Here is a 20060-nt window from a genome sequence, read left to right on the forward strand (position 1 = left end):
CAGATAGCAATTCAGGAGTGGAGTAACCACCTCCTGTACATGGATGACATCAAGCTGTATGCCAAGAGTAAGCAAGACATTACTCACTGATCCATTTCACTGGTATCTACAGTGATGATGTCGGGATTTCATTCAGATTGGATAAGTGTGGCTGAATGCTGGCAAAGAGGGAAGGTGATCCGGACTGAGGGGGTGGAGTTGCCAGAAGGCAGGATACGGGATATTCAGGACAGTGGAACCATGATGAAGATGCAAGAAGGTCAGCCACAGCAAAATACCTCCAGAAAGTAAGACAGGTGCTGAGAAGCCAGCTCAGTGGTAGGAATAAGATCCAAACCATCAATAAATATGCCCTACCAGTCATCAGAGACCCAGCTGGGATAATAAATTGGCGACAGGAGGAGATAGATGCCACTGACGTCAAGACACAAAAACTCCTCACAATGCATTGAGGTTTACACTCAAAGTCCAGTACCCTAAGGCTCTGTGTCCCGCTACTATGCGCTGGACTGTCCCTGGGGGGAACATTTGCACAGCCTGCAGCTGGGGTCTTGTCAGCTGTGATAGACTCCTGCCTCTATGGATCTGGTGCTTAGGGCTTGTTCTTGTGCTGCCATGATCAGAGCCTCTGTGCTGTCCTTTAGGCTGACCTTACTGGTAGGTTTTCTTGATGTCAGCCACTGCCTCTATCTTTCGATGGTACATACCCCGGAGGGGCTTGGTCTTCCATGATATCTCCTCCTCCTGTTCCTTATCACTGTCTGTCTTCAGCTGCCTGAGGCAGTCTTGTAGCAAGTGATCTCAGAAGGCCATTTTTCTGATGTGTTCATGAATGCTCCTCATCTCATCCTGGATTGTGGCTCTGACACTCACTATTCCTTGCAATCCTTCCTTGCATTGCTCATACCAAGTTTTCCAATACGTTCAGAGGGCACTGTATGGCTGCTGGATTACTCTGCGAGTGACCAGTCCACCTGGTGTTTGTGAGTTGTGTTCAGTTTTGAGTGAAAGTAAAAATAAATGATGAAAATACAGATAATTTATCAAAAGGAAAACCCTTTGTATTTAATAGATCACATCTTAATCTTTGGACTAGCCTCATTAGATACTGGCCCTTTTATGAAATGTCCAGTAACTCTGACAAATTGTCTTCACCAGCACGCTTAATGCTCTTAGCTTCTGCCCCCCTTCATGTTACAGCGCAGATGATCCTATAACACTATGTGTTTGGACAGCACCCAAACCGCACAGTAAATGTTTATCTAGCATGGCCACTCTCCTCGGGTTCCTCCTCACTAATCTCTCTCTCATTTGTTTCACTCAATTACTGACACCTGTGGGACACTTAAGTCTGGCCAAGACTGTTTTATGAGCCTCGGGCTGAATATGAGGCTCACAGTGTTCATGATAACTTCTGTGATAAAATTTCTAATAGTTAGGGGAGAGTGAGGTAAGTTGAGCCGGTGGGTAAGTTGACCCACCCCTTGTATCTAGGTAACTGTGCACATGTTTTGTCATGTGACCATAAATTCAGGAACCACACTTCATTTCCATCTTGCTGTGATACAGAGAAGCACATGGGAGAAGGGGAAAGTATTTTTTACACAAAAAACTATTTTTTGCTTGTCAAAGTAAATTTTCTGCATATCAGGTAAAATAACTGTTATGTAATAGCAAATTTATCCGGGTCCAAAATAATATATTATACATGTTGATAATTTGCTAATGTATAAAATCATGTGAATCAGTTCACTAAAGATTAGCCTGAATTTCTAGGCTGGTCCATTTTTCCCAAAATGGTGGCTAAGGGGCAAAGTGAGCCGAAGGCTAAGGGTTAAATTGAGCCAATGGTTGAACTTACCCCACCATAAGGCACTGAAATTCAATTAAATCTCTGACATGTAAAATATGAGGTCTGTGATGAAAAAAGCGGTCCTTTTTATTTAAAAAAAAAAAATGGATTTGATTCATATGTTTTTACGTCAGACATGCTTGAACCCTCGTGCGCATGCGTGAGTTTTTTCACGCGTGTCGGTGACGTCATTCGCCTGTGGGCAGGCCTTGAGTGAGGAGTGCTCCACCCCGCCTGTCGGAATCTCTTTGTCTGAATAGCCGCTGCGGACGGCGCGCGTTGCTTTATCAACATTTTTTCTGGACCTGTGAGGGATATCTGAGTGGACACTATTCGAGAAATTAAGCTGGCTTTCGGTGAAAAGTTTAACGGCTGATGAGAGATTATGGGGTGTTTCTGTCGCTGTAAGGACTTCCCACGGAGCGGGACGTCGCGCAGCATTTCCAGGCGCTGTCGTCGGCCTGTTTCGACCTGAAAACATTCTAATTTAAGGCTTAATTCACACAGGACGTCGTGAGAGAACAGAGAAGATTCAGAAGAGGCCGGCATGAGGACTTTATGCGGACATTCCACTGTTTAAGGACATTTTGTAATGAAAGACGTGCGCGCAAATTCGCCGAGTCATTTCCGTGACGACTCGGCGAATCTGTGTGTGCCACGACAGGAAAAAACACCTCCGTGTTGAAAACCATTTGTAAAATTCAGGCGGCTTTTGATGGCTTTCAACAAGTGAGTAACTGAGAAATTGTTTAACAGCTTGGGCATGTTCCAACTTGCCCGTTAAGGTTTCCAACGGAGGTGTTTTTCCTGTCGCGACCCCCCGCGGTCGGGTCCGGCCCAACATGCGACTCTGCCCGCACGTTCTTTCATTACAAAATGTCCATTAACAATGGAATGTCCGAATAAACTCCTCATGCCGACTTCTTCTGCAAGTTCTCTGTTCTCTGACGACTTCCTGGGTCAACAGAGCCTGAAATGTGGAAGTTTTCAACTTGAAACGGCGAGACGCTGCCGCCTTGAAGCGCAGATCGCCGTCAGGCGCCGTGGGCCGTCCTTAAAGCGACACTACCAGACCAAAATCTCTCATCAGCCATTAAAATTTTTACCGAAAACCAGCTGAATTTATCGAATGGTGTCCACTCAGTTGTGCCTTACAGTTTTGAAAAAATTTTGATCAAACAAAGCAGCAGTCTCTGAGCCATTCATAAACAATGAAAAAACGACGAGAGGGTGGGCGACTCCTCACTCAAAGACTGCCCACAGGCGAATCACGTAACCGACAGGCATGCAAAAACTCTCGCATGCCCACGAGGGTTCAAGCATGTCTGATGTAATCACACGTGATTCAAATCCATATGGTTTTTGAAAAAAATAATAAGGTCCGTTACTTTTATCACAGACGTCGTAGTATTTCAGTTGAGTATACTCAACCGGTTTGGTGTGTTTCTCATATGTTAGCCATTATAGAAAAGGTATCATGTCTAGAACCTACAGAAGCAAAACAAGCTGGGGCTCAACACCCCTTGACAGGATGGAGAAAGCAGCCAATGATGTGGTGGGTGGAAAGTCCATCATATCAGTGGCAAAAGAGAGAAATATTGACATGTCAATACTGAGGAGGTAGTGGAGAAGCTTGAATCTTCGACTGGACTGGGTTGCTTGATGCAAGGACGTTTCGCTTCTAATCGCAGAAGCTTCCTCAGCTAAATTTCTTGCTCTGGTAGTCTGACTTCAGTCTTGACTCTTGTAGAGAAGAATAACAGAAGCCAGCAAAAGCGGGAGTCATAAACCTAACCAGACCCCTCCTACCGAGAGACAGACTGCTATTGGTTAGTGACTAACAATTGCTCTAATTAGCACCTATTGTGCTCTAGTTAGCACCCTCCTAGTGAAGGGACTGACACCTCTCCTGATGACTCTCCTGATGACGTGAATGACTCATTACCATGAACAAAAGACTGAAACTGCTTTGCCCTGAGTACCACATTGTAAACAGGGGACAAAGCATGTCTCAGGCCCCCTCCCTGGTTAAGGCTGGGTTTCAACTGTTTCACATACAATGCTTCCTTCACTCCCCTCTCAAACCATTTCTTTTCTCTGGCTAAGATTTTAACGTCCTTGTCCTCAAACACATGGTTGGTGTCTTTAACGTGGAGATAAACTGCAGACTGAGGTCCACTGGCGCCCTCTCTGCAGTGCTGGTATAGCCTTTTGTGCAACGCCTGCTTAGTCTCACCTATGTAGTGTTTGTTACAGTTAACCTGACATCTGATAGAATACACTACATTGCTCTGTTTATCCTGTACTTAGGGTGAACTAATTTTTGTCTCAAGGTGTTAACAGGTTTAAAGTAAACTGGGATTTTGTGCTGTCTGAAGATCCTCTATAGTTTTTCCCCTATTCCTGCTAAATAAGGGAGAGACACTCCTCTTCTTCTTGACTCCATCTCCTGTCTGTCTGGTCTCTTTGTTCTTTGGGACTTCTGCACTTTATCCAGGAACCATCATGGGTACCCACATACTGTGAGGGCTTTCCGGACATGTTGTTGTTCTTTAGCCCTTCCCTCTGTAGTTGTGAGCACCTGTAGGGCTCTGTGTTGAAGAGTCCTGATCACCCCGAGCTTGTGTTCAAGGGGTGGTTTGAGCCAAAGAGCAAATATTGGTTAGTGTGAGTGGGTTTTCTGTAAACCCCTGTCTGGAGCTCAAACCACCCCCTTGAACACAAGCTCATTAGGAGGGTGCTAACTAGAGCACAATAGGTGCTAATTAAAGCAATTGTTTAGTCACTAGCCAATAGCAGTCTGCCTCTCGGTAGGAGGGGTCTGGTTAGGTTTAAAACTCCAGCTTTTGTGGCTTCTGTTATTGTTCTCTACAAGAGTCAAGACAGAAGTCAGACTACCAGAGCAAGAATTTTAGCTGGGGAAGCTTCTGCGATTTGAAGCGAAACGTCCTCGCATCAAGCAACCCAGTTTGAGTTAAGGAAAATCATTTTAGGAAAAAAAATGTATTTGAAATGGAATAAACAAATTAAAATGTGTGAAATATAGTGCAGAGGATAAGAGAATATTTAGAGTGGAATCCTGCAAATGGTAATACAAGCATCAAATTTGACACGAATAATCCATAGACATGAACTCTTGAAAAAACTGATTGGCCACTTGAATTTTCAATAGGTGGCCAGGTAGGGGTCAATTGAAGAAGTACACGGGGTCAAAATTAAAAATGTTCCAATTATATAGAAAATTACACCACATGATTTGCCTGATCATAAAGATTCCAAAAAGGTATAGGACTATTTGGCTATCTACGACTGAATGTTATGGAGTTATGAGGTAAAAGCAGCAAGAATGGTGACAAAGGTCAGTTTTGGAGAACAATTTTGGACTCCTATTTAAAGTTTGCGTTTGACTCTTCAGTACCAGTGACGCACACCAAAATGTAAGTCACTTTTCTGTTGTTTATAAATTAATAAAATATCAAATGACAATGATCTTTTTTCTAGTTATATAAAACAATTAATGACTGTTTTTCCATTCTTTCAATGGAATGAATATTTAATTCAGTGAAAGCTGGAACGTACCATTCAACAAAGCAAAGTTGAGTGGGTATGTTCCAGCTTTCACCTCCTTCGTACCATTGAACTCATAAACATTCATTATTTGTATACTATGGGGCAACAATAGCTAGGTTATTTAATTGGGTTGCACATTAAACAAAAGTTTGAGGATTGGTGGAAGCTGTGTTTCAATGTCTTTGCAAAATAAAAGGAAATGCTATCTGAATATGCCACACAATATACCACAATATAGCCACACTCCATGGCACAAACTCCTGCTGCCATCACCACCGCCTTTCATCTGTGGGTCCAATGCAGTATGACTGCAATGGCAGAAAGCTGTTTGGAGCCTCATTTCCCGGAAGGAACCCACGCAAACACGGGAAGAACATGCAAACTCCACACTGAAAAGCCACAGGTGGGAATTGATCCCATGACCTTCTTGCTGTGCAGCAAGAGGCTGGACTTGGCAGGTCCAAACCTGTGGCCACTTATGCAATTGGAACTTCCTTTTTCTTAGCAAAGATGACCGTCTTCACTGGGTGCTGAGGGAGCTTGGAAACTAAAGTGCTGCATTGCAATGGCTTTGCTGTCTGAGATTTGAAGGTCTGGAAGACGTGGCCAGTACTCAGTGGATGGATGCATCTACTTTAGGTCTGGTGGTCACCTCAATGGTTAGCGTGCCAAAGGAGTGGCAGTTAGTGTGGCACCCTAGCTACTTCCAGTTGTATCAGATATCACACCTGTCAGTGAGGGTATTTGAGGGTATTTGGAGGCTCCAAATTAAGTATTCTCTGGGTGTCTTATCTGTAGTCTCAGTCTCTCCTCCGACCATACTGAGTAATGTCTTGATGAGGGAAAGATTTTACTCAGAGCTTCACTCAATTTTTAACATCTGCCACAGAGTTGCCATTGGTCATGGGTGATTTTAGTGCAAACACCGGCACTGACAGAACTGGGTACAAGGACTGTACTAGTCCTCATGGATCTGGTAACCGTGGAGAAAATGGCTTGGTGTGCCTCGACTTTGCAATGATAAGGGGCAACCTGAATTCACTATCCAGGGTGGCACTTGCATGATATTATAATACTGATGTTAGGTGCAACTTTGAACACAGAAGACAACAGGTCTATGGTCCGAGTACACAATCTGGGCACGCACACACACATACATACATACACATATATATATATATATATATATATATATATATATATATATATATATATATATATATATATATATATATATATATATACATACATACATACATATATATATATATATATATATATATATATATATACACACATCTTCTTCCACTTTATCTGGAGTCGGGTCGCAGGGCAGCAGCTCAAGCAAAGCCGCCCAGACCTCCCGATCCACACACACCTCCCCCAGCTCCTCCGGGGGAACCCCAAGGCGTTCCCCAAGCCAGCCGAGAGATGTAGTCCCTCCAGCGTGTCCTGGGTCTTCCCCGGGGCCTCCTCCCAGTGGGACGTGCCTGGAACACCTCTCCAGCGAGGCGTCCAGGGGGCATCTGGAAAAGATGCCCGAGCCACCTCAACTGACTCCTTTCGACGTGGAGGAGCAGCGGCTCGACTCCGAGCTCCTCCCGAGTGACCGAGCTCCTCACCCTATCTCTAAGGGGGCGCCCAGCCACACTGCGGAGGAAACTCATCTCTGCCGCTTGTACTCGCGATCTCGTTCTTTCGGTCATGAGCCAAATCTCATGACCATAGGTGAGGATCGGAACGTAGATCGATCGGTAAATCGAGAGCTTTGCCCTCCTACTCAGCCCTCTCCTCACCACGACGGTCCGATACAGCGACCGCATCACTGCAGATGCTGCACCAATCCGTCTATCGATCTCACGCTCCATCCGTCCCTCACTCGTGAACAAAACCCCGAGATACTTAAACTCCTCCACTTGAGGCAAGGACACTCCACCAACCTGAAGAGGGCAAAGCACCTTTTTCCGGACGAGAACCATGGCCTCGGATTTGGAGGTGCTGATTTTCATCCCGGACGCTTCACACTCGGCTGCAAACCGCCCCAGTGCACGCTGAAGGTCCTGATTTGACGAAGCCAACAGAACCACATCGTCCACAAACAGCAGAGACGAGATTCTGTGGTTCCCAAACCAGACCCCCTCTACACCCTGGCTGCGCCTAGAAATTCTGTCCATAAAAACAATGAACAGAACCGGTGACAACGGGCAGCCCTGGTGGAGGCCAACGTGCACTGGAAACAGGTTTGACTTATTACCGGCAATGTGAACCAAGCTCCTGCTGCGGTCGTACAGGGACCGGATAGCCCTTAGCAATACATATATATATATCTATATATATATATATCTATATATAGATATATATATATCTGTATATATATCTATATATATATAGATATATATACCTATATATATATATTGTATGTAGACCCTACATTTCTGGAGAACTCTCTAGTATCTTCCCATAAGAATGTGATAAGTGGCCTTACGATCTGTATCGCCCTGCTTTGTGACTTCATCATCAGTCAATCAAAAATACTGACCATTATGAGCTTTTGTTCAAATCTGTATCTCAGGGGTCACCAACCCTGTTCCTGGAGAGCCTCTGCCCTGCATGTTTTCCATGTCAACCTACTCAAGTCACACCTGTTTTTTTTAAAGTGGTGTCTTCCAGATGTTGATTGGTTGAGCACACCTGATAGAGTTAATTGCCTGGGAGTGGATCAGGGAGAGTTAGAAAACATGCAGGGCAGGTGCCCTTCAGGAACAGGGTTGGTGACCCGTTATACAGCCTAGAGACTATGGTACTAACAAAAAGACAGGAGACAGCGCTCACTACTGTACTGTCTCATTGGACTGGTAGTTTTGAGCAGTTTTGTAACTAATCATCCTGCCAGGCTGTTCAACATCCCCAGTGCCAGCATTCTGGTAGTTTGTCCTCCAGTCAACTCAGAACCACCAAATATTAGTGAGTGAATCACGTTTGAAAGTCCACTTGGCATATCTTCACTTTACATGCATAGTTGTGCATGGTGGTCAGTGGATACTCGTCACACAGTTGATATAACAGGCGTTGCAGGATGCAGTATTCACATAGCTGTTAATCCAACTGTCATGGCAACTTTGAACATTATGTCTGTGTCTGCATGGTTATGTTTCCTCATAAGATGTCCTCTCCACACCTTTTATGTGTGTCCATTTGATACCACTGCACTGTGCAGCTTGTACTCTTGCATTAAGGAGATGACACGTGACTTTTCAATTGATTGACTTTTCAATTGCTACAAAATACACAGTACATGCTTGAATAATGGGTACCAGTAATCCAGCCCCTTTGCACTCAGGTTTACAATATGCACCCTATAGATAGGTGGACATGTCCCAAACAGATTGTTCTACAGCACAGGACCTGTCTTCTACTCATAAAAATAAGTGGATTTATGACTCTGTGGATACATGACATTTCAATGGAATTTTTTACATTTGATTAGGAAAAATGTGAAATGTCTTTCTTATTGTTGTGGGTAGATCCAATTTTATATCTCTGTAACTAATAGTGTGTGTATAATTGCAGTTTCTCTCCCTTTGTCTCCATTCTCTTGATAGGGGCGTCCGTTAAAGACGAGGAGCCTCTGGTGCATCTGCACCTTCAGCAGTTAGAAGGAGACCCATTCTCATGTGGCTGTGACTTGACAGATGATCGTAGCAGCTCTTCCAATGACACTCCATCCCCAGAGGGAGCAATGTGCCAGACCAGCAAACCCCCATCAGGTTCAGATCCTGCTGGAGACCCAGCTTCCCTCTCGGAGCACAAAGAGGAGGAACAGGAATCAGCTCCTGCTGAGGATGCAACCAGTGCTGGAGAAGATCAAGAGGTAGCTGCTTCCCAATCTGAGGAAGAGGTGACATCCCAGAAAGATGCTAACATACAAACTGTAGAGGAGACTGAATCCTTGGAGGATCAAAATGCTGAGATTGAGGAGGTTTATTTGCCTGATGAGGAGAAAAAAACAGACACAGTTGGAAGGAATTTGAGCATTGAAGAGGACAAAGAAGCAGAGGAGGAATTATTCAAAGATCAAAAAGAAGAATCAAGTGGTCCTCCAACAGATGCACAAGAGAATGAACCAGCTGCTGGACAAGGAGGCAAAGAAGACATCCAGGAGCCACAAGGTGAAGATGCACAAGAGGAAACAGCTGAGGATGAGGTCAGTGAGGATGAGTCTGCAGATGTTCCTACAGCAGACCCTGCACCAGCACAAGCACAGACAGAACTGCTACCAGAGCCAGAGTCAGAAGATGAGGCTGACGGTAGTTTAGCGCATGAATCAGAAACAAGCATGACACAAAAACCAGAACAAGAGCCAGAACACATTTCAGCACCAGAGCCAGAGGTGATTCCAGATCCTGAAAACAAGTTACAAATGGTTAAAGAAGCAAAGGTGAGTTCAGAGTCTGCTGTGGAGGACACCACACAAGAACATGCTCAAGAAGAAGCTGTAGGAGAAGAGGCAGCCTCACTGGAGGATCCTCCTGTCATGGAAGATGTATCGGTTGTCCTTGAGGAAGTGACTACAGAGGATCTGACACAGCCTGAAGCCACAGGTACAAAAAGAAGATACTGGTTCCTTCTCTACTACGTCTGAAGTCATTTCTGCTGTCATCTAGAAAATACAGTTGTATGTAAAAGTTTGGGCACCCCTGGTGATTTCCATGATTTTCCTTTATAAATCATTGGTTGTTTGGATCAGCAATTTCAGTTAAATATATCATATAGCAGACAAACACAGTGATATTTGAGAAGTGAAATGAAGTTTATAGGATTTTCAGAAAGTGTGCAACAATTCTTTAAACAAAATTAGGCAGGTGCATAAATTTAGGTACCCCAACAGAAAAAAATATTTAGTAGATCCTCCTTTTGAAGAAATAACAGCCTCTAAATGCTTCCAATAAGAGTCTGGATTCTGGTTGAAGGTATTTTGGACCATTATTCCTTATAAAACAGCTCAGGTTTGTTGGTTTCTGAGCATGGACAGCCCACTTAAAATCACACCACAGATTTTCAATAATATTCAGGTCTGAAGAGTGAGGTGGCCATTCCAGAATGTTGTACTTGTTCCTCTACATGAATGCCTTAGTAGATTTTGAGCAGTGTTTTCGGCCGTTGTCTTGTTGAAAGATCCAGCCCCAGCGCAACTTCAACTTTGTCACTGATTCATGAACATTGTTCTCAAGAATCTGCTGATATTGATTGGAATCCATGTGACCATCAACTTTAACATGATTCCCAGTACCTGCACTGGCCACACAGCCACACAGCATGATGGAACCACCTCCGAATTTTACTGTAGGTAACAAGTATTTTTCTTGGAATGTTGTGTTCTTTTTCTGCTCCTTGCTATGTCCAAATAACTCACTTTTATTTTCATCAGTCCACAGCACCTTATTCCAAAATGAAGCTGGCTTGTCCAAATGTGCTTTAGCATACCTCAAGCAACTTTGTTTGTGGTGTGTACTCAGAAAAGGCTTCCTCTGCATTACAGCATCTCTTTGTGCAAAGTGCAATGTATAGTTGAACGATGCACAGAGACACTATCTGCAGCAAGATCATGTTGTAGGTCTTTGGAGCAGGTCTGTGGGTTGACTATGACTGTTCTCACCATCCTTCGCTTCAGCTGATCTGAGATTTTTCTTGACCTGCCACTTCGGGCCTTAACTAGTACTGTGCCTGTGGTCTTCCATTTCCTCACTGTGTTCCTCACAGTGGAAATTGACAGCTGAAATCTCTGAGATAGCTTTTTGTAACCTTCCCCTAAAACATGATGTTGAACAATCTTTGTTTTCAGGTCATTTGAGAGTTGTTTAGAGGCTCCCATGTTGCCACTCATTAGAAAGATGCAAAGAAGGGAAACATTTGCAAATGGCCACCTTAAATACCCTTTCTCATGATTGAATTCACGTGTGTAAGGAGGTCGAGGGTCAATGAGCTTACAAAAACAATTTTGTGTTCCAATAATTAGTGCTAAATGTATTCAAATCAATTAAATGACAAGGATGCCCAAATTTATGCACCTGCCTAATTGTGTTTAAATAATTATTGCACACTTTCTGTAAATACTAGAAACTTCATTTCACTTCTCAAATATCAGTGTGTTAATCATGAAAATTATCAGGGGTGCCCAAACATTTGCATACAACTGTAAAGTGGTAAAAGGTCATAAAACCTATAAAGTGACAGTGCAGGGCAGTAACCTACAATATTCTGAGAAACATAAACAGGCAAAGGAGGCAGGATCCCCTGACATTAGAATTGCCCTCACACAGTCATTGCTTCAATTTCAATTTATTACATTTACGAGGTCTGTTAGAAAAGTATCGGACCTTTTTATTTTTTGCAAAAACCTGATGGATTTGAATCACGTGTGCTTGCATTAGCGAACCTTGAACCTTCGTGTGCATGCGTGAATTTTTTCACGCCTGTCAATTGCATCATTTGCTGGTAAGCAGCCTTTGTGTGAGGACATGTGTAGTGCGCTTGGCGGATTTTCATTGCAAGGAAAAAGACGGAACGACTGGAGCAGCGCCGCATCAAATTTTGCCAGAAACTGGGCGACAGCCAGGTGGAAACCATTCGGATGATTCAGACGGCTTTTGGTGACTTTTCAGTCGTGTGACTATCCAAGAAATTGTGGAAGAGGTGGGCATGTCATAGCATGTCCTGTGAGACTTCAACACGAAGGTGCTTTTGCTCCGCTGTCAGAAGCTTCGGCACAAATTTCACAGCCACTCTTTTCAGGGCCAAATCTTCTGTCACAGTGGAATGTGCCGAAAAAGTGCTGATGTCCACCTCTTCCACAATTTTCGGATAGTCACACGACGGTCCCACATCACCACAGCGTTCACTTTGGAAATGATCTGGTCATTTCAGCATGTTGATGGCCGACTGGAGCGTGGCTCACTAACCACCGTTGTGCGGATGTCTTTAAACCGGTTCTACCGCTCCTTAATCTGTGTGATGCCCATTGGATCGTCACCGAAAGCCGTCTGAATCTTCTGAATGGTTTCCACCTGGCTGTCGCCCAGTTTCTGGCAAAATTTGATGCAGTAGCGCTGCTCCAGTCGTTCCGCCATTTTCCTTGCAATGAAAATCCGCCGAGCGCACTACACACGACCTCACACAAAGGCTGCTTACCAGCAAATGACGCAATCGACAGGTGTGAAAAAATTCATGCATGCACACGAAGGTTCAAGGTTGGCTGATGCAAGCACACGTGATTCAAATCCATCACGTTTTTGCAAAAAATAAAAAGATCTGATACTTTTCTAACAGACCTCGTATATAGTGCCAAATCACAACAAAGCTGCCTCAAGGCGCTTTAAGTAAGGTCTAACCTTACCAACCCCTAGAGCAAGCGCACAGGTGACAGTGGTAAGGAAAAACTCCCTCTGGTGATTTGAGGAAGAAACCTCAAGCAGACCAGTCTCAAAGGGGTGACCCAATGCTTAGGCCATTCTACCAAAAAGGTTTACAATACAGAACACAACACAACAATAATTGACGAGAGTCCATGCAGGCGTCCAGTCCACCATCGGGGGGTTGGGGAGGGTCATCGAGGCACTATGATTTTTTCCTACAGCGGAGTCCATCCCGCGTCTGCCACAGAAATCATCCAATCCAGCACGTGGATCCAGCCATATTGCTTCTGTAATTAAGGGCATTATCTTGAGTGATTGTTGAAAAACTTTCCCATCACTGAATGTGAGTACCCCTCTAATCAGAAGACTCAGATGAGGTGCAACACTTCCATTCTGAGGGAACACTGGCACTACAGCCATGCTTCCCTGTGCCTGATCCAGCATGCAAGTGTCACAGCGCTTAACACGTCAGCAGCTGGAAAAGTCAAACATTTCATCCATGTATCACTTGTCTGTTGCAGAAACAGTTTCATACATGTTTACCAGAGACTTGTCTAAAAACATTCAAACTCAACTTTCCCATACTCCACATACTCTGGTTTGTTAAACATAATGTTTGACAAACCAGAGTATGTCAAGACAGTTTGTCTTCTTCATTTCCATAAAAGGTACAGTTACCAGATAGATTTATTGCAGTTTGTTTTGTTCATGATGTCAGATTTTCAGTGGGTCACCAGTTTACATCCACAAAAATTCAAAATAATTACAGAAATAAATGATTTTGGCAAAATATAAACACAATTATAAGATGACCCCCTTTGTCAAGACATGTTTTTGAAAAAAAAATACGTTCTGAAGACCCAGTCTTGGTTTTTTGTTTGGTTTGTTGTTTTTTCATAGAAAATGCTTATTTGAAAATAATGCTAATAAAAGCCCAGAGAGAGGGAGAGAGAGAGAGAGAGAGACTAAACTGCATAAAGCAGTAATGTAATGAAGTGGTGCAATAAACAGTGCAAACTGATGTACCTTAGTTCCTCAGATATTCATGTCATGTCCTCATGTCATCAATTCATTCTTCGCGGGTGGAACGTTCTGTGAGTGCTCACCATGTAATGATGTAAGACCAGTGACATACTCCAAGGGCTTTTTAGATGGGTAAATGCCCCAGTATTCTCAGAGATTAGATGAAAGGACCATATGTAGACTATATATAAATACTGGGCAAACCCTTTATGAGGTTACCCATAGGTTTTCTATGGAGTGGATTTGAAGTTCAATTGGTGTGGCTGGCTCCAAACGTCACCGTCTTAGTAGCACTTAACTCCACCTAACTCCCAATCCAACCCGTAAATGGGTAAAGAGATGAAGTGTGGTAAAGACTGGTGAGAGCTGGGCATGACGAATGAAGGCTGAACATACCCCATTCTCAGAGTTACCAACAAGCTAACCTGGGATGACAGAATGAGGTTATTTATGACCCCATTGACTATATACTGGAATGTTTCTAAATAAGTGGTTGTTTTAAGGTTCTTCATATTTATTTCATTCTGTAATATATTTGTCCATCATCCTTTTCATCCTCACTCTGGGCATCAAGAATCAGTCTCAATGCTTGTGCAGCTGTAAATCTTGCAATTCTAGGTCTATTGACCATGCTTCCTTGCAAAACAGAAAATATAATGATTAGAGTTGGTAAATTACAATACCATCTGAAACTATAATGTTGAAAATGTCATAGATCTTCCCCTGCACTCAAAAAATTGTTGCATTCGATGAATTCAATTCAATTAAATCCTGTCCATAATTGAATTGAATTCATCCAAAGAATCATTTGCTTGAGTGATACACTGAAAAAACTGACTCACTGGCTTAGATTCCACCAACTAAATTAAATTATATTTTCTTGCATGAATGTATTTTATTTGAGTTGGTTATACAAATATTTATTAGATCATGCACATGATTGAACTGAGTTCATCCAATGACCCATTTTTTGAGTGCAGTCATAAGTGATCCTGCATAAGTTTGGATTATACATGCCACATAGATCTGGTCATTGTAATGTCACCTGAATACAATATAATTGTGATTTATTGGTGAATATTATATGCTGGTTCTTCTGGTGATCTTGTTAAAGTTGTGTAGACAAATGATTATGTGTCAAAATGCACAGAAGTGCCATTTAGTACCATAACTGTAAAATGCTTGCCTGTTGTTGGTTGTGTGTAAGGTACCATCTTTTCTGGCCAGTTCCTGCCTCCTCCACTACGCCCGTAATCAGCTGTGAGTTACTCCGTTTCATTGGCTGGACAGCTTTTTGCCTTGAACACTTCTGATTGGTTTACACAGATACAAGGGATCAGTGGTGGGCACAGCTAACCAAAAAGTTAGCTTCCATAACAAGATAACTGAAAAGTTATCTTTTATGACGATAAATCGATAAACTGCTTAAAAATTTATCTTTACAGATAACTGATAATTATTAGTATTGATTTGGACGCGGCCACATCAGATTACACTGTTGGTTTCTGATAAACCAGTTTCACTTTAAGCACCGCAGGGACTTCTGGGTAAATTCAAGGATCACAAACACAAAGAACACATGAAAATGAATAAATAAAAAAATAAAACCCAAAACACTGTTATCATCTTTCAAAAGCAGTTAAACACAGTTTTAGATGTCACAGTTTATCTTGGTATTAGATACACCGTCATTTACAAGCTAAAAGCTGCCGCTTTTTTCACACGCTTTGAACCCTGTGGCTTAAACAACCAAAATACATCCATTAATGCATTGATTGGCAGAGTAAAATACACGTAGTAAATATAAATTCTTACCTGTTAGTTTCAGTGGGATTCATCTGAATAAATAATCCACATAAAGCGTCCTTTTTTAAATCCAAAACAATGTCTAAACGTGAAGAAAAGTCCCTCCCTCTGTACACACAGCTGTGCCATTAATTTACAGCCACAAAGAAATGAAATAATGTTAAAATTAGTCAGGTTGTTTTGTGTCGAGTTGACAAGTCACTGCAACATCCAAAGTGAACCTGAACTACACTACCCACAATGCTCCCTGCGACGACCGGCCAATCACGTCTTGCGGTTAATGATGACGTCACCAGCAAGCGACAGGCAGCCAGTCTGCTCCTTGGCTACAAACGGGCTAAAATGTTTGATTTTAGGCTTTACAAATGTTTTTGACCGTTAAATTTTACCAGTAAAGAAAATGTTATCGGACTGAAAGTTATCAGAACTAAATTTATCAGAAGAAAATTGGTCCGATGATGGTTTTAAAACTTATCTGAAAAGTTAATCCGATAAGCTAAAACATTAGCTTTGATAATTATGTGATATCAGATTATCTGAACTGTGCCCACCACTGCAAGGAAAGAAAGAAGAAAAAAATTACAATTACCATACGAAAATAACAAAACACCCGAAGGTACATGTGCCCCTAGCTAGTTCAATTTTAATTAGTTCGATTTCAATTTATTGTCCATTTATAAAGCACAACTAAAAAAGGTAAGTCTAAAAAAAAAAGGTAAAGTCTAACCTTACCTACCCCCAGAGCAAGCCAGGAGGGGGTGACAGTGGCAAGGAAAACTCTCTCTGATGATTTGAAGGAATGAATGAACTGAGGAAGAAGCCTTGAGCAGACCAGACTCAAAGGGGTGACCCTCTGTTTGGGCCATGCTACAGAGAGAGTATGAAAATTCTAACAATGTGTGGCTATACGGTGGAAATAAAGATTAAATAGTATCAAAAAGATAAAATATAATTAAATGTTTCTAAGGGGTCCGTGAGCACAGTGTAACCAAAAACTGGAATGACTCAATATTTGAAGTACAAGGAACAAAATGGGGCATGAATCTGTTTGTGTTGGCTGTTTCAAGTAATGGCTACACACTCAAGTTCATCATTTACACTGGCAAGACTGTGAGCACTGGCTGTCATACGATGTGGTCATGAACCTGATCCAGCCATTTTCGCTTGGTACTGGGTATCACATTTACATGGACAGTTTTTACACAAGTCCCAAACTGTCCATGGACCTAGCTAACATTAAGTTTGGGGCATGTGGCACATACAGGGAGAACAGACGAGGATGCCCCAGAGGGAGGTCAAATGCTCTCACAAAAATATCTGAAAGAGGATCTGTAAGATGGATAAGAGAGGGACCTCTAGTGTTTATAAAGTGGATGGACACACGGGAGGTGTCTGTGTGCTCCACCATCCATCATGCATTTTTGGGTGAGACAGTATGGAGAAGGGTAAAGGATGGAAAGGATGGATGCTGGATAGTGAAAGACATTCCCCTCTCCTACCTCGGTGTTGGCTTATAACAAAAACATGGGTGGAGTTGAACTATCTGACCAGCTCATCCAGTATTACTCCACCCATCGGAAAACTGCACGCTGGTACAGGACAGTGTGCTGCACTTCCTTGACATTGCAACCACAAATGCATTCATCTTGCATCATGAGATCAGCAGTTTCAAGCAAGTGCAGCCCATGACACACAAGGACTTTATGGTGGAACTGGTGTGTTAACTGTGTGGCACAGACAAAACAGGTGTCCCACAGAACAGGAGCCAGAACTACGTTCCTGTGCCATTTGTGACAGACACAGATCCTCGCCAAAAAGCCACAATGTTAAACAAAACACTCCATTTTAATACAATAATTTAGTTAATGGAACTCACACTTTGAAAAAGTTATAGCCACTCATTTCCATTAATTAAACTAACTCAAAAATGAATTGTCATAACAACTCAGTTCCTTTAAGTGCATTTAACATTTTGGGACATTTAAGTGTTGGCGATGTATTTCCAGTGCATTCCATTCACTCATTTTAATTGAGTTTATGTAACAGGCAGGTGTCACTGTGCATATGTAGTTAGTAAACGTCACTCCCAACAGCTCAAAAGAATTCTCTTGTCACAAGGGTAGAGCCCTGGGTTTTAGCCTTCTGGTTAGAGAGTCCGACTTCCATGCCGGAGATCGTGAGTTCGCATCCTGAGGGGAGCGAATGGGCAGAGTCTGTTATGTGTCGACGCGGGTTGAGGAGCGGACCTGCGTCTGACGGAACCCAGCGCCAAAACAACCAGAAAGCGATTCCAAAAACAAAACAATTTTATTTTTCCCCCTTCTGTGCAATACAAAGTGTACAAACGTAAACTGCGTCAGTCTGACGGAGTGAAGGACGGCACGCTCTCCAGCGCCCAAAAGGATCGAAGCCCGGCGCTTCTGGACCCACGTTCACCACCAAACACCCCCCAGGTGGACACGACAAACCGACTCTGCAAAGGATAGAAAAGGTGAGGTAAGTCAGCAGCTACAACTAATATCCTTCAAAGGCACACACTATCAGCAACACATTCAGGTCTGAATTTAAGCTTTATATAAATGAGCAGCTTCTCACAACAGGTGGAGGATCATCAGTCCGCATGCCACGGCCGTGAGAAGCGAGCTGCACAATTCTCATCAATGTTCACATATACTGCATAACAAAATACCAAGTTACTGTTAACAATTATTCAGACAATCAAATCACCTCTGATGTGTGCTGACAGCATGTGTCCCTCACCCGTCCTCCTTCACAGGCACGATGTGTCAAACCCAGGCGCGGTCCTCAGCGTCTCACAAACGAACATCACAAGGTCGAGTTCCCGGCAATTCTGCTTGAATCACACATGGCCTAAATGCAGAACGCCATCTCATTATCTGCTTCAGCTGAAAGTCTTTAAGGTTGCACGTGAGCACCATCCACAGGTGCTGCACATCACGTTGATGAGGGTGAAGGACTCCTCTGCCAGCACCTTCTCCACAGACAATAAATCAGTTTGCATACCACCTGGAGAGCAAAGAAAAGAACACCAAAATGTCCAGCCAAACCCCCCCAACACACAACAGTACCCCCCCTTTAACGGGAAGCCTCCCGGCGACCGAACAGACCAGGTCCGAGAACAGCACCTCCCTCCGGGGTCCTCGTCAAGAAGCAGACAGCGTAACGCTCCCAAGGTCCACCACAGACAGCAGGACAGGGCACCGCAGCTGGAAGGCCGGCTGGCATCAACAAAAACCCCAAAAGAGTCCCAAGTACAACCTAACATACAAGAAAAACACAAAACCTCCCCAGGGGACCGTCCCATCCAACCCCAGGAAGAAAAGAAAAAACTCCCAAATGCAAAAGCCCAACACAGCCCCACAAACACAATACAAACATAAATGCACCAAGAAAAATAACAAACAAGCCCCCCAGAACGACTTGCAGAGCCCAACACCCCCCAGAAGGCCTTTACCGCCAGTTCCAGGAGAAATAGCCAAAGCCGGAATCCCACAGAGGTCCCCAGGTACACATGGAGCAATGGCGCCCCCCAGAGGACCATACCATCAAACCCCAGGAGGCACCCTCCCCACAACCCAGGAACCCCAGACCCGGTCCCACACTTGGCTAGTCGGCCCCACAAGCCAATTCCCCCCCCAGAGGACTGTCCCATCAACCCTGGAGGTGGAACCTGGAAGGAAACAAAAAACACAAAAGTCCAACCCCCAGAGGACTACATTAAACAACCCCGGGGGCAAATAAAACAACCGATAAACCCTGTTACCTTCCCCAGCACCCCGAAAGACCCCAGATCCCTCCCAGAGCCTTTCGGCGGCTCAATTTTGGCGAACGGCACAAAACATCAAGCCGGGGAAGGGAACAGGACAAACTAACCCGGCCCCAACCCCAAGGCGCAGCGGAAAACCGGAAATACGTCCGGTGCCCCAACCCGACCATACCCCAGCCTATCGGGAGGGGTGGAACTACCGAAATGGCGAACGGCAACAGATCGGCCCACCCCTCCGACTGAGGTATGTTCCCGCTGCACCACACCCCGGCAACACCAATGACGAACGGTACAAAGGCCCACCGAGGCTGGAGTGGAACCGGGCCCTAACCAAACCAGAAAAAACGCCCCTAACAACCCCCCCCCCAGGTGCAGAGTCTCAGTGGGGCGAAGAAGAGGCAGCCCAGACCTGTGTCGGGGAAAGCCCCGAGACGAAAAAACCCGTTCTGATGGCCGCCCTCTCTCGCGTCCACGCTCCTTTATCCGATCATCTAGACGAATCACCAAAGATATTAGCTCATCTAAATCATTTGGTTCGTCACGGACTACTAGCTCATCTTTTAATGGATCATTTAAGCCATCCACAAACACTCTGCTTAATGCTGCGGCA

The 20060-nt window shown here is 43.8% G+C and overlaps 1 protein-coding gene across 2 annotated transcripts in view; it reads left to right on the forward strand.

Annotated features, from left to right (window-relative positions):
• LOC117526808 (sarcalumenin-like) overlaps positions 1–20060 on the forward strand; it is a 120307-nt gene that overhangs the window by 31492 nt on the left and 68755 nt on the right. For both annotated transcript variants that reach the window (XM_034188883.1, XM_034188884.1), the window contains exons 2-3: positions 9025–9200; positions 9240–10023. In XM_034188883.1, the coding sequence (XP_034044774.1) occupies positions 9025–9200; positions 9240–10023 (960 nt within the window). The remainder of the gene's footprint in view (positions 1–9024; positions 9201–9239; positions 10024–20060) is intronic.

The sequence above is a fragment of the Thalassophryne amazonica genome, chromosome 15 (genome assembly GCF_902500255.1).
Source record: "Thalassophryne amazonica chromosome 15, fThaAma1.1, whole genome shotgun sequence".
Taxonomy (NCBI): Eukaryota; Metazoa; Chordata; class Actinopteri; order Batrachoidiformes; family Batrachoididae; genus Thalassophryne; species Thalassophryne amazonica.